This window comes from Macaca fascicularis, chromosome 8 (genome assembly GCF_037993035.2).
Source record: "Macaca fascicularis isolate 582-1 chromosome 8, T2T-MFA8v1.1".
NCBI lineage: Eukaryota > Metazoa > Chordata > Mammalia > Primates > Cercopithecidae > Macaca > Macaca fascicularis.
The window spans coordinates 125,235,362-125,250,586 of NC_088382.1; the positions used below are offsets into that span (position 1 = coordinate 125,235,362).

The 15,225-nt window shown below is 35.0% G+C and overlaps 1 protein-coding gene across 10 annotated transcripts in view; it reads right to left on the bottom strand.

The window, feature by feature from the left end:
• The window catches only part of TRPS1 (transcriptional repressor GATA binding 1), a 264,667-nt gene that overhangs the window by 210,130 nt on the left and 39,312 nt on the right, over nucleotides 1–15,225 (bottom strand). For 4 of the 10 annotated variants that reach the window (XM_045399259.3, XM_045399262.3, XM_045399260.3 and 1 more), the window contains 2 exons: nucleotides 8,417–8,574; nucleotides 3,954–4,882 (listed from right to left, as the gene is read on the bottom strand). In XM_045399259.3, the coding sequence (XP_045255194.2) occupies nucleotides 3,954–4,882; nucleotides 8,417–8,453 (966 nt within the window). In that variant the 5' untranslated portion in view covers nucleotides 8,454–8,574. The remainder of the gene's footprint in view (nucleotides 1–3,953; nucleotides 4,883–8,416; nucleotides 8,575–15,225) is intronic. The other 6 variants (XM_045399263.3, XM_073999321.1, XM_073999320.1 and 3 more) reach the window with 2 other exon arrangements.

Here is a 15,225-nt window from a genome sequence, read left to right on the forward strand (position 1 = left end):
AATAATGCAGTAATAAAAAAGAATTTACTAATATGAAAAGGCAACAAATATATCATGAGCATCTGAACTTGGGATTGCATAAACACTTTCCCATGGGAAGCACAACTTGACAAGACTCCTACTTTTATAACCTGATCTGAGTGCTAAAAGCTCCCCAATAAAGATGATGCAAACACCCAATGCACAGCACATTAAGCCCTAATGAAACAGCAAAGGCCGCGTCGTTAATTCAAGCCTCCATTCAGCAATGGTTTAAATACAAGCATAATAAAGCAGATTAAAAAGAAAGAAGCTGGCAGGGCGCAGTGGCTCACACCTGTAATCCTAGCACTTTGGGAGGCCGAGGCGGGTGGATCATGAGGTCAGGAGTTCGAGACCAGCCTAGCCAATATGAGGAAACCCCGTCTCTACTAAAAATACAAAAAAAATTAGCCGGGCACGGTGGCAGGCACCTGTAATCTCAGCTACTTGGGAGGCTGAGGTAGGAGAATCGCTTGAACCTGGGAGGCGGAGGTTGCAGTGAGCAGAGACCATGCTACTGCACTCCAGCCTGGGTGACAGAGCGAGACTTCGTCTCAAAAAATAAAAATAAAAATAAAAAAATAAAAAGAAAGAAGCTGTAATTACTTTTTTAAGAACTCGATCTCTTGTATTATTGGTCTCTATGGCAGCCTCAGTGGCTGAATACAGATAGTAAATATTACATGAAAAGCTAACCAATCATGCTGCATCTATTATTTTTAAAAATTTAAGCATGACAATTGATAGAACATGCTGGATAAATGAAAAATTGGGAAACTAACATCCTGGTCAAATCAATTAATTCTAAGCTAGCCATTACAGCTTCTCTTGTTTTCTTGGTAAAGAACTGACATGTCTTCTGCTTTCAGGGCTGGGCATGCTACCTCAAGGTGTTGGGAGGAGAATCTGATAAAAGCCACACTCAGAAAGGACAGTTTTGACTTTCTGATGGCTATTTACAGTGACCTCCATTATCCGGCTGGGGCTCTATCCACTATGCAGCACAAAGAAACATTGTTATTTGACAGTATTTTTACAAAGTTGTAATTCTTTGACTCAGTCATTTGTGATGTAATTTATACAAAAGTGGATATTATCAGTACAAGCATGTCTACATTTCAATTATTCCTCCACGTATATTTGAAATAACTTGCACTTAAAACTAGAAATCTTAGAATTTGTTTAAACTACTGTACTTCTTTTTCCCAACTGTATATCTCATATTTGCACTCAAGTCCATTCAAATTATTCAAAACCATCCATGTCAAACCAAAATATAGATCAAAGCCATAGAGTTCTTTCAGTCTTTTGCTTTTGGCTTCTGTTACTTTTTTCTTGGCCTAAAATGTCATAAATCTATCATTAACCACCAACTGTTCTGAATGTTTTTTAAAAAGCAAGTTTAATTGAAAAGAATTAATGAATTCTTCATCTATTACTTCAATTAGCTTAAATTATGGACTTATATAAATAATTCCTAAAATTGAATGATTATTTGTCTGTAATACTCATATTTACCAACATCTTTTCATCAGAACACACACAGGCCATTAACTTACTATATGTTTCTGACAAAACGGCATTAAAGAAATTCTATAGTCAGCATTTTATCTCCCACAGCTTTTAGCCTCCACAAAGTTTAACCGCCAAGGAAAGAATCTCTCAAATAGCATTTCAGTAACACAAACTTGTGGGTAAAAAAGGAAATTTCAGATGCGTTTTTATTCATTTTATGCGTATAGGAAAACTGTTCAATATTTATTTCAGCATAAAGATATTAATAAGTTAACTTATCTTCAGACATTTTTCTGCATCAGTATCTGGCATATGTGCAAAGCATTCAAGATTAGCATTCGCCCTACAAGTATATTCAGCGTTATCCTCACAAATTGAAGTTAACCCTTTAGATGCATTTCAAAATCCAATCGTTTGAAATAATCACGCACTCTTTCCACAGATTACTTTTTTCTATTTTTAGCAATATTATTTATCTTGGAAAAAATTTGATCTTAACAAGATTATGTTCCTGCATGCTCTCTCCTACCACTTTTTGTCTTCCTCGCTGTGTGCTGCAAGGACTTAGCAGACCGCATAGTCGAGGATCAGCTGTTTTATTTCTAGTTCTATTAGTTCAAACTTAGATAGCTCACACATCTGTTTTACTTCTAAAATCACTGCCCAGGAAAAGTGTCCAGCTCCTTCTACCCAAACATAAACTTTACTATAAATAACCAAGAACCTAACAAATAACTGTTTGGGGGAAATGGAAGTGTGTTTAAAAATCTGAATTCTTCCAAACTATAGGCCTTAGTAATTTTCATTTTTAGAGCTTTCCTGACAGCCTAGATCAGCTTCCCTCAGAAGTTGTCCCTAGAGTGAACAAACTGAAACTCCTGCCGGAAATCCAGGTATTAACTTCATATTACTTGCTAATTATAAAACACCGTTTCACATACTGACATTATTCACTTCCAACCCTTTTATCTAAAACACGTATTTGCTTCCCAATCATAGTTTGACAGCAGAGTGTATCTGACATAAGACAGTGAAATGATCTTTAATAGACAGCAGTTCAAAGCATGTAGCTTTTATGCATAATAATTATGTTGGGTTAATTTGCTGCTCCACAGAAATAATTCTATTTGTGGAAATTCACAAACTAAGACAGAATTTTTAGAGTGCTTTACCAAGATGAAACTGGTGTTTAAAGAGTTCTTTACATCTCCCTTAAACTGATAAGATTGCCATTCTGACATTTAAAGGACCAGGAAATTTCTCTTCTGATTCTTCTTACAAGTATTGCAAAATATGTTCACTACCTGTTATTTATAACCTCTTTGCCTGACTTTCTTAATTGGCATTAGGTCAATAGAGAAGTCTGAGGCAAATGAGCTATAGCTATCGAGTTGATCAAAATGACTGATATTTTAAGGGATTTATTTCATTAGTTCTCTGGGTACTACTAATCATTCCTAAAAAAGGTTACTAGTAAAGCTAACATGTTTTGAAATCCCCCCGGCCTTATAATACAATAAAAATCTACAAACTGTAACAAAATCTAATACACTTTCTCAAGCTGACGGTGAATTTTGACTATGCTAAAATTACTAAAATTAAATGTATATATTTATTTAGACTCAGTTCCATGTTTCATTTTATGCAAAATGGTAACAGTTTCTTTTTTCCATTTCACATATGCCATAAACTAGAGACAGAAAGATAGATCAAAAAGGTAGGCTGTTTTTAATGAAAGTACAAATCTAAATTATTACTAAATGCTTTCATAAATTATTGTCATTTTCCTTAAATGCAGAAAGGAATGCTTTATTGGCCCCTACCAAGGTCATTCTGGTGTCCCTAATACTTAAAATCACATTTACTTCTTTCTAATCAATGTAAAATGTTATATCCCAGTTTTCATTTGCAATTATTTTGCCTTTTCAGGAGTATCTCTGCAACCAACAATATGACCCGTCAGGATGAATATAAAATCAAATCCTAATCCAAGAGACAAGAAATATCCTCACTGAAAGAAAGATTATAGCAAAAGCCTTATAATCTAAAGCTGGAACGAGGCATGAATTATCATCATGTACAACCATAAAGATTAGTAACATTTTTGGAAGACTGTGAAAACATCAAATTACCATGAAAAATGTCCAGAATTGTGAAGCTTAGCTAATGCCATGAAAAGACCTTCCCAAATCAAAAAAGATGCTGGGATTGTATTCCACAATAAGAGGCTAAAAGTTGTCTTTAGACAACTCTGAATATACTTGTAATGAAGTAGCTACGGAGTACGTCCATCTCTTCTGCTAGATCTAGCGGGCTACCTGTCTGGTACTGGGACCTTGGTTTTAACGTGTATGTAAGAATTCACATTTCATTTCTAATAACTTTTTCTGTACCAAGAGACAATACGAAGTACAAACCTGCACATCATAGGTCCCATTTAGTAAAACAGGCCTTGAAGAATTGATGTCCTGCAGCACACCAGAAAACACAGAACGGTTGACCTTCTGGAAGTCTTTGGAATGGCTGAACTGCACCATGTTATGAAGGGCCAAGATTTTGCTGTCCAGCTCAGCATCCTGCCTGGTGCGGTTATGCAGTCCTAAGTGATACTTTCGGAAGTGCTTAATCAGATCTGTGGGGTCATTGCCATAGTAACCATATCCACAGATATTGCATTTAAAGTCCTGAAGCTCTGGAGACAGAGGTGCCGGGTCTGGGTTGTCATTCACCAGTAAGTCAGTTTTGGATTTATTCAGTCTTACACCCCCATCTGAAGGCACTTGTGGGTTTTTTGAGGCCACTGAAACTGGGCTCAAACCTTGACAATTGGCTTGACCACTCTGTGCTTGCCCTGTTTCCTCCGTAGCCTTTGGTGACATCTTCTGATCTTCCTTTGTCTCCACTGAGTCCCCTGAGGGGGTGCAGGCCATATCTTGAGGGTCATCTGCCTCTGCTCTTTGAGGAGACTTCAAGGGCTCACAGACTCCCCCAGCAGCTGGACATGAGAAAGCCAACATATTTCTGTCTGTCACCTCATCATGCGGAAAGGAGGGAAGGTTTCCTCCCTTACTGGGGCTTTCATAATTGAAGCCAGCCTTCTCACTCAGGACTGCGCTTTTCAAGTCCTTCTTACCGCTAGAAGATGGATCTTGAACATGCAAGCTATGTTCCTCCTTATGATTTAGTTCTGCAGCATCACTCTGATCCGTGCTTTCTGACATCTGATCTGCAGAAAATTCTTTGTTCTTTCCAGATACCTTGCTTTCTGTACCTATAGGCTCCAGGATCTGGCCCTCGCCTTCACTCGCAACGTTTCTCAGAGGGGGGTTCTTTTTCCGGACCATATCTGCAAAGATACAGGGAAAAGGCAGATACAGTGTTATTTGAAAGTTACAGAGATATAGTTGTATCTGGAATATTTTACCTAGGCAAGTTTTTTAAGGGCCATAATCAAATGCTTCCTCTAGGAAAAAAAATCAGTTCTAAAAATAGCAAAAAGTTGAGACTAAAACAAACAATTTACATGTAGAATGACTTTTGTAACCAAGAGTGGCTCATTTATTATTTTAAGGTTGTTTTATGAATAATGAAGGATTTTTATTACTAGGTTTACCCTTCCTATTACTTATGCTTTCCTGAAAATATATTTTTGCCCAATTTCTTCCTTCCATTGTAGCTAACAATATATATATATGCTTATATATTTATATATGGTCTATATTATATATAACATGTACACGTTGTGTTTATAAAATATATGTGTGTGTTTATGTTTATGGAATACATCACGTGTTTATTTATATGGTACGTATATGTATACATGAATAACATAAATTGGAATTCGATATTGTTACCCTATGCAACCGGGATGTAAATATAGTTTCAAAAAAAAATCTTCATTGTCAAAAAGACAGAAACAGCTATGGTATAAACAGAGTGAGAACTGCCTCATCACTTTCAGGAAGTGGAGGATGACAAACGTTCCAGCTCTGACCTACCACCAAATTTCTTTAAGCCACATTTGGAGCTTGCCTGAAAGACAGAAGAAATACCTGGTACACATCACAGTGGTTGGATCAGGTTTTCCTAGGACTCTGTCCAGCATGTTGGGGAACCTAATAAGCTCTGGGTGTCCCGTACGTAGCCTGGTGAAAACAGTACCTGTTCCACCACCGGGAGTGCACTGGAAACTGACTAAGAAAGAATATTAAGCTGAACCATATAATATTGTCCTTGCGTTGCTCAAAACAGTAAAATATTAGCAGTTTCCTATGGTTCACCTTTACACATTAGCTCAACCATGTCTCTCAAGTTAAGTTAGTGACATCGGTGACTGGGGTCAAAAGAAGAATACTGGAACAAATTCTTCTGCTGGAGTAGAATGAGTCAGAACTCTAAGAATATAAAATAAACTAAGAAATAATTTACGTAGTGTCAATTAAAGAATACATTAACAAAGGCTGGTCGAAGACTGGGTTCCATGGCTGCTGTTTCTTAATCACTCAGCTTAAAGAGCTGTCGAGTGCTGTGTAAGTCATCACCCCAAATGTCTCTTGGAAAATTCCACCTGTGACATTCTGATTAAGTAAGACTTCTTTGTTAGCTGACTTCACCATAAGGACTAACAGTTAGTTATACCACGATTATCCAAAATGTGCTGAGAAAATCCAAATAACATAGTTTAGTCATTTTCATCTATAATTTCTTCAAGTACTGAAGTACCACACTAGCTTTGGATATACAGGTTTACTTTTGTTTCTGAAAAGCTGGTCATGCAAAATTTTTATATGAATCACTGAACAACGATAGTGCACTAGAGTATAAAGAATCATTTACAAAGTAAAAATGTGCCACAGTGAATGTCAAAAATAGTATAATGGTACTTAAGAAAGTACGCTGGACCAAGCGCAGGGGCTCACGCCTGTAATCCCAGCACTTTGGGAGGTCACAGTGGATGGGTCACCTGAGGTCAGGAGTTCGAGACCAGCTGGCCAACATGGCAAAATCCTGTCTCTACAAAAAATACAAAAATTAGCTAGGTGTGGTGGTGCACTCCTGTAACCCCAGCTACTCGGGAGGCTGAGGCAGGAGAATTGCTAGAACCCAGGAGGCAGAGGTTGCAGTGAGCCAAGATTGTGCCATTGCACTCCAGCCTGGGCGACAAGAGTAAAACTCCATCTAAAACAAAACAAAAACAAAAACAAACAAAAATAAAAATAAAAGAAAGAAAGAAAGTACACTGTTCTTACACATCAATAATGTTATTTGCCAAATATCTACAGAAGCTTTCTCCTGGAACAAAACACACATATACAGGATGAAAGAGTGAAGTTTCGAGTAGAAGTGGTTGTGTTGAGGCAATGTAAATGTGCCTGACTTCTGGAGGAAGGAAGAGGGCTATGAGCTTCTCATCTTGGTGTTATTCTGTTAGGCCCTAAAATTAACGAAGCCTGATGACCACTGTTAAAAAAGGAAACACTGGTCAATTATTTTTTTTTAATGTTTGCATTTCAATGTCTTATGTGTTATGTCAACCTTTTAGGAGTCCTGTATTCTTTTGTCAGAAGTGACTAAAGCAGCCCTGGGAATGTGTGAAAATACACAGAAAACCGAAGGGCAATTTTACTAGTAGTCAATAAAGGGAAAATGGGGGGAAAAAGACTAAATGGGCAACCTGAAAAAATTAGTTATCATTTAAAATATAAGTTTAAGCAAACTATGCACGGTTTTAACCTGGTCTACAGAAAAGGATATTTTAGGTTGTAATCAGACATTCCTACACATAAAACTGTGAAGGCTTGATACAACTTCTCTTACCATTCCCTCCAGAATTTCCTGATTGTTAATTTTTTCCATTACACATAATGTCTTCACTAACTATTACAATATAATCTTCCCTTACTGAATACCTGTATCATTTGTATTTTAACCGTTTCTTCTTAAGATGACTAGAATCTAACACTGAACCACCTAAATGAAATGAATAAGGTTACACACAAAAAAATTAAAAATTCTATATCAAAAGACAGGACTCACGAAGAAATGAGGAAGAAACAATCTAATTCATTAAGATTATCCTTCCGTCAAAATGAAGAGAAAATGGTTTATGCCCGTATGTGAACGCCAGGGTGAGTGATTAGGAAAATGGCAACATTTTAAATAGCAAGGGAACCAAGATAAAATACTTAAAAGTGAATAGATCCAAATACATTAATATTTTAAAAATTAACTTATTTTTCAAAACAAGAAGAAGCTTTAGATCTAGTTGATTTATTGTTACATTGAAGATATATAATGGGTCATAGTTTAAAGACTACTCAACCAGCATCTTTAGTGGCTGGGAGAAAATATGACTTAATTAAATTATCATCTTTCTAAAATTGAAGTTCCTTCTTCTACCCAAGAACAGATACTTCGAACACTTATGACTCACGACTCCTTATGCTGAATAGAGTCCTTAATAATACACATTGCAAAGACTGTTAAACTGCTAAAACTTCAAAGAAATATCCGAAAGGTCGTTTGGGTTTTATTTTGTGTTGTGGGGGCAGGGGCATGCTCTTTAGTTGCTGTTTTTTTTTTAAAAAAAAAAAGTGTGCTTAATTTAGTTGACTATACTTTGAAGTAGTTATAGAAAAAATAATTTTACTGGAATTATATCATCATAATTTTTCAGAGTGACAGATTATGTAAATATAAGCACATCTGTCATACTTCTAAGTGGAAGAAACTCCCCTAGCAAGTCGTAAGTTAGATACCATAAGACTATAGCCACCCTCAAGTTATTATCTCTAAGACAAATAACAGATTGCACGATGTTTTACTGTGTGCCAAGAACTTTTCCAGTTAACATTTTCACTTGAAAAAATAGATCACATACTTGTAAAATCATACCCAGCATTGACTTCATAAGGCATGTGGCTTTAGAGTGCTTTTTACAATTATTAATTCTATTAGTCAACTAGCAGGAGGCTAATGCAATTGTCTTAGAAGACGCTCGGAAGACACAGAAGACATTTTGAGAGCTGATCTGTACATCTGCAAAACAAAGCAAAAAAAAAAATTTTCCTTCCTAAATGATGTAAACACATTTTCATGTATCACACCTAAAATATATTAATATGCCAGCATCATAGGCTGCCTGAAAGATATAAAAGCATGAGCAGATCTTGAGCAAGATCCTCTCCCTCCCCTGGGTTTTAATAAAGCAACAAGAGAAGGAGGAACATCATATAAAAGGTTATAGGACATAAGTCATCTTCATAACAGACTGTGATGTTGGTGAAATTATTTAACCTCTAAAACCCCGTCAACCCTAATAACCATAATACTTACCTACAATGGGGTAGGGGTAAAAGATCTTAATTTGTAAACACCAGCAAACGCTTTTAAACGGAAAATCTTAAAGCAATTAAAATACCGAATCACAACAATGAACGCAGTCATTAGTTTTGGCAACTCTATTTTAATCTTTATCACCCTACTACATAGCAGTATCCTTGATGCAGTACCCTACCCCCAGAAAAGTTAAAATGCCCATTAGAGTAAGTCCACTATGAATTGCCATTTTAGATAATGGGCTAAAAGTGAAGTTGAAAAAGAGGAGGTAAAGAATTTAAAGGAGAACTGCAAAGCTCAAAATTGCTATTTTAAGTCCTCTATTTAATTGTGAGATTAAAAATTGACCTCTGGGGCTAAGTAGTAGGGAGCAGGCCTACATTTACATTATTCTCCACCTGAACAGCCCATATAATGAGAATGTATATTATGTGCCAAGATATTTAGGCAGGTTAAAAATATATGTAGCTTTCCAAAAACACTCTTTGTATTAATTTTCATTGCTGAGATATAAGACATTCCATCTGTAAAAATTACAAATTTCTACTTTTAATTAACCATATTTCCTTCTAAATAAAACAAATCTAAATGCTTTCTTTGCTTTCTTAGAAAATGTGTTTACTTTTATAAAAATAGGAGTGCATTATTTCTGTTACCATATAATTTAGACAGACTTATGGTGTAGAAATAATCAGCATTAGAGCTTAAAAATAATTCTGATAACTAGTTTATCGCACTATTTAAAATGTTTAAATACATAAGAAAAAAAATCTTCTCCCATAGAAGACTGACTGATGTTCTCAAGAGGGCACCTTCACACCCAAAGGGATCTGAGTTTTCTATCATTACCTAGATACTGTAAATTAACCACTAGTGATTTAGTTATATTACATATATTACATATAAATATATACATGCCTACATTTATTGATATATTCTTACTCCAACTAACCTTGCAATAGATAATCAAATAAATTATTCAACTAAAGAAATCAACTATCACAGTAATTTAAAAACAGATCTTAGATCACACATCAGCTCAATGCAGATGAACTAAAATTTATTTCCATTAGATGAGAAACTCTTTGAAGGTAAGAGGTGTAAATTTTCCAAATTCTATATTCTTTGTAGTATCTTGACCCTAAGCAAAGTAAAGAATTAAAACCTGAGTAAAAATGGTATGGAAATTGCATATCCAGTCTCTACACCTGATTTAAATCACCTGCTCATGTGATGAAGGGCAAGTCCTTTTGCTTCTCTGAGTCTCTCTTTTTGCCTGTACAATAAGGGAATTTGAATAAATTATTTCTAAAACTCCCCCACCTCTGTGACTCTACACTGGTTCCGGTTAATGGCACTTCAGTTTTACCTTTAAAAAGTTTGCCCAATTGCACTGAGAGACTATAAAGGAGTAAACCACCAACTACTAAGGGTGGTCTAAATACCACTGAAGCCTATCTTTGCCTCAGTTTCTCACTTCCCCCAATATTCATTCATTCAGTAAATATATCCAACCTCAGTTATATGCCAAACACACTAAGCAAGATGACTTTAATTTTATTAATTGTCATTAATTTAAGAGAGATATGTTTAAAAAGAAAATGACTATAAGGAACTCCTATTCTCAAGGAAAACTGACACTTTTGAGTATCTCTCCAAATATAATTTCATATACATATATGTGTGTGCATATATATGTACACACACACACACATTACATTCTGAACAAGACTCTGAAAAAGCAGGAGGGCAAGATCCTGTAATTGGACCTCAGTTTCAAATCTTGTTGCATATAATTTTTAATTATAAGTATCAGTTCTTATTTTCATAACATATAATGCCAGATGACATGTTCCTTTTGTTTTTCCAGCTTATAAAACTTCTCAACTGTTTAAAACCAAAGCTTAACACAAAAAGAAAAGTCATCATGGTCTTTGCCTTAATAAATATGTTTTCTTCCATGCTTGCTTGTATCACCAGCATAAGAGTACTGAGTTATTAATTACACATTTCATGTAGCTTTTATTTAAAAAAAAAAAACATAAAAGAAAGAAAAAAATGTTTCTTTTGATCAAAAGGCCCCACAAAGAATTTAAAGAATTAAGCAAGTGATAGCAAAATAAAAGGAGGGTCAAATCTTGGGCCTAGAGCAAACTAGATAGCTTCCATATGAACAACATATACAGTTCAGTTTTGAAAGAACATATGTGTTTGCTCATTGGTTTAGGGGAAAAAAAAAAAAAAACACTTGAATCCTGTCTACTCCATATATACAGATCAAAATCAGATTGCTTAAGTGAACTATAAAATGCAAGAGAACATTGTTTATCCAATTCACAAACCCAAGAATCACTGAAGAAGTTTAGATGTTTTCTGTTTCTTCAAATTCCAGGGCAATACTTCAATGGTAGATCGCTTTTTTTGTAAACTGCTTCAAACTTCGTAAACTCAATGTCAGATCCTGTTCTTTCCCATCCATTTCTATTTAATTTGCTCTCTCTGAATTGACTGTTCCCAAATTTTTTTAAAGTATTTTTGAACTTCTTAAATCTTGTTGAGTTTTAAATGTCATCACCTTCAAACAACTTCTACCAAATAAATCTCTTATTAATTCACATCAAACTAATCCAAAATGATCACTTCTATTAGCATACGCTTCAGAGCACAAAAGCCCATTAACAGTCATCTGGACACTAGAACTAACCAAAAGCCCTCTGAGATAAAATGCACACTATTTAGATATCCTATTTCAAAGGTTTTGATGCTAGCCCAAACACATTTTATTAGGCTTTTATTTCATCTTGCTATGTTCTCTAGATTTTAAATATCTCATTTCAAATGCACTTGTCTAAGTAAAAAGAGATAGTGTGGTAAGTTAAGTAATAATGTTCTATTTGCCTAAATGAATCTTCCTATATCCAAATACATGTTAGAGAAAAAAATTCATTAACCATTGTACTTTTATAAGAAAATTACAAAACTATTTTTTCAAAGACTTTAGGCTATAGTCACAATGACACTGTAGGATATATCTGAAAAAAAAAAAAGAATGCACCTATTTCACTAACTAGGGAAACTAAAATAGAGCAAGAATACATCATGGAGTCTCAAATGGCAAGGGGAATTGATTATTTTTCCTTTCATAACTGGTGAGAGGCAAACGTATTGAAATCCCTGATTTGAATAAGATCACAATTTCACTGTGCAAATTGAGAAATGTTACCATTTGTTTCCCTGAAGAAAAGTAGTTTTTCCTTTTGTTTTCCTCTCAAACACACACACACACACATACACACACACATATACAATTAAAATATCTGCAATGACAACTGTTGATTCACACAGGCCAATCTGACTTTACATTTGCACACAAGTCAGTTTCAACTTCATCCCTACTTCTCTGTTAAACTTAGAATATTTCAACTGGTCTCTGGGCAAAGAGCCAAGCACAGCACTTAAGTTCAAAAAGAGTAGCTCATCGAAGAGTATAAATGTTTCTATTTATCTTGATGGTTATGATGTGAATTGACATTTTATTGTATGTAAATTAGATTTTCACTCATAACAAAAATAATGAGTGCTGTGCTTTGTAGGAATGCCTTTGACTATGTTCCCAGCAATTGGTGAAAACTATCACTGAATAGTAAAGGTAGTTTAATTTTTTAATGTATTAATGTTGCTTTTCTCTGTTTTCCAACCTGTTAATCAATAGAAAAGAAAATCTCAATTATTAACTCAATCCACCAATATATCTAACAGCTTTCTTAGTTCTCCCTTAAGAAATCTGTGTCAATCATTGCAAATCCATTTGGTAAACTGACACACATATACAGTGTAGTGAATCTAATAGACACTTACCATAAAGATAACACACTGCAATTAGAATGCTCGTTGTCTTCACAGCACCAGTAAGCCAAGTATATTCAGCAAAGTATATTCAGTATTTAATACTACTACTAGTAGTATTAAAAGTGCCAAATCTAATATAAGATTAAAAATGATGTTGTGAAGACATACTGAGAACTTACACCTGTAATGTACTCTGTATGCGTGCATATGCATGTGTGTGTATCTCTAAAATGAAGGGAAGTAAGTTTGTGCCTCCATATGCAATAGTTCTTCCTCATGAAACTAGGAAATAACTCACAAAGCACTATGTTCACCCCTACTGTACCACAGGGAGCAGCTTAAATGGCCTGCATCCATCTGAGGACCAACGGACTAAGGACAACCATAGACGTATCCAACAGATAACACAAACATTACAATGAACCAGCTAATCCATTCAGGCAACAAAAAGGATTTAGAAATTTGGTACAAAATACAAAATTTGGTTTAGATACCACCCTATTTAGTGCCAAATACTTATTTTAACCTAATTAGCATCACTTTTCACTCTGACAAAAACAAATTACAAACACACACACACACACACACACACACAGAGGAGTCATTTTCTCTCTTTTGTTAAGTACGGAGAAATTTTCCAAAGAAAACTAATCTTAAAATATATACACACACACACACACACACACACACACACACACACTTGGAAGCAACTTCTCATGGTAAGATTAAATCACTTTTTCTTCACTTCTAGGATATGAAAAGCTTTATGTATGGGTGAAAAAAGTAAACATAGAATCCGTTCATAATTTGGAGTTGGATAAGTAACAGGCTTAGAAAGCTTCAACTATAAGAACATATTTGAAGAAACATTATGGTATTTCAGAACATTCTGCCATGCTCACCACAAGTTTAGCTAAGCTCTGCCTGGGATTTTAATATGGTAACTGTTTAAGCATAGACGACAAGAAACCCAAGACTTACCTCTACACTCTTCCCATAATACTAGCTTCAAAAAAAGAAAATGAAAGGAGATTCCTTGGTCAAATTAAGTTTAATGGAAACTGTATAATACATATCCCTCCCAGAGATCCACAATGTACATTAGCGATTACAGCTCTAAGAAGTCCTAGGGATTGCAGAGGGTGACATCTGCTCAATTTGGACTGAAATTTCCCAATCTCATTTGACTTTATGTCACATAGTGCCATTTAGCCAACAGAACTAATGTTCTGCTAAACACAGTGGGAAAGGCCACTCTAAGACAGGAATGTTCAAGGAAGAAATTTAACCAAGATTTTAAAGCATGCATAGTTAAGGAAAAAAGAAAAAAACAGTATTCCTTCATTAATTTGGCAAAAAGACTAAGATGTTTTGTTATGACGTGGGCTATTCTGAAGAATTTGTTTTTGTCTTTTTGGTTTTTTTCCTCGAGAAGAGCTATCTATATTCAAAGAAGATCAAGGTATATCATGATTAAAGATTTAGAATCAGAATTTTTTTGAAAGAATGTGTATGAAGAGCATTACAGATAGAACATTGGATTGTAAAAAGGGAATGGATAAAACATCTATGTACAATAAAATCCCAGGTGTCAAAATTATACATTCATAAACATATGTGGATATAAACTCAATGTTGTCTTTGAGCTAAATCGATTATACAGATATCACTGCATAAAGAAGCTCTACTTTTACAACTGTTGTTGCCAATGCTGTCCAGCTACTGTGATCAATTTAAAACCCTGTATGCTAAATTTGTCATTATTTTATAATAACTTAAATTTTATCTGATTAAAATTGAGTCCGGAACCAAGATACGGCAAAGGCTTTTAATTAAATATGGAACGTAGAAAGACCCAGGATTGCACCGAGGCATCTTCAGTTCATATAGTTACAATCGGTAGTTCTCAAATGCTTGCAGATAACTCAGATCTAACCCACATGCTCCTCCCTGGTTATTAATAAATCCTTTCTTCCCCACTCCACTTAGTCTGTGTCCCCAGATCCACCTGTCCTAACAATGAAGGACAGAAAACCAATGCCTGGGGTCACAATCAGTAAACACATGTCTAGTACAGACCCTATCTCACCCTTGAAAATCCCAAGCAGATCCCATAGCTTTATGGGCTTTTGAATTTTGTTTTATCATTATTGCATTATCTTACCCCCAAAGATTAAAACAAAAGATCAGAAAGAAGAAATAAAATAAAAAATAAGTTAGGCAGATGTCAAAGTAAATCTGAAACAGGTGATTAATCTTAAATTAATTGTAAACACAAAGCCAGATAGACTGGTGAGATTCAAGCCTGAGAGGATGACCACGAGTTCCTTCTGGATCCATCCCACACAGCCTCTATTTTACACATTCACATATGAGAGGAAGAATCGTGACGTGATATACATGAGTAGTACTACAGAATTCAGGCAGAAATTAGCTCACTTGTTAAGTATTTTGTATAGACAATCTAGTCAATCTTCACTTTCAAATTCAATATAAACTTAA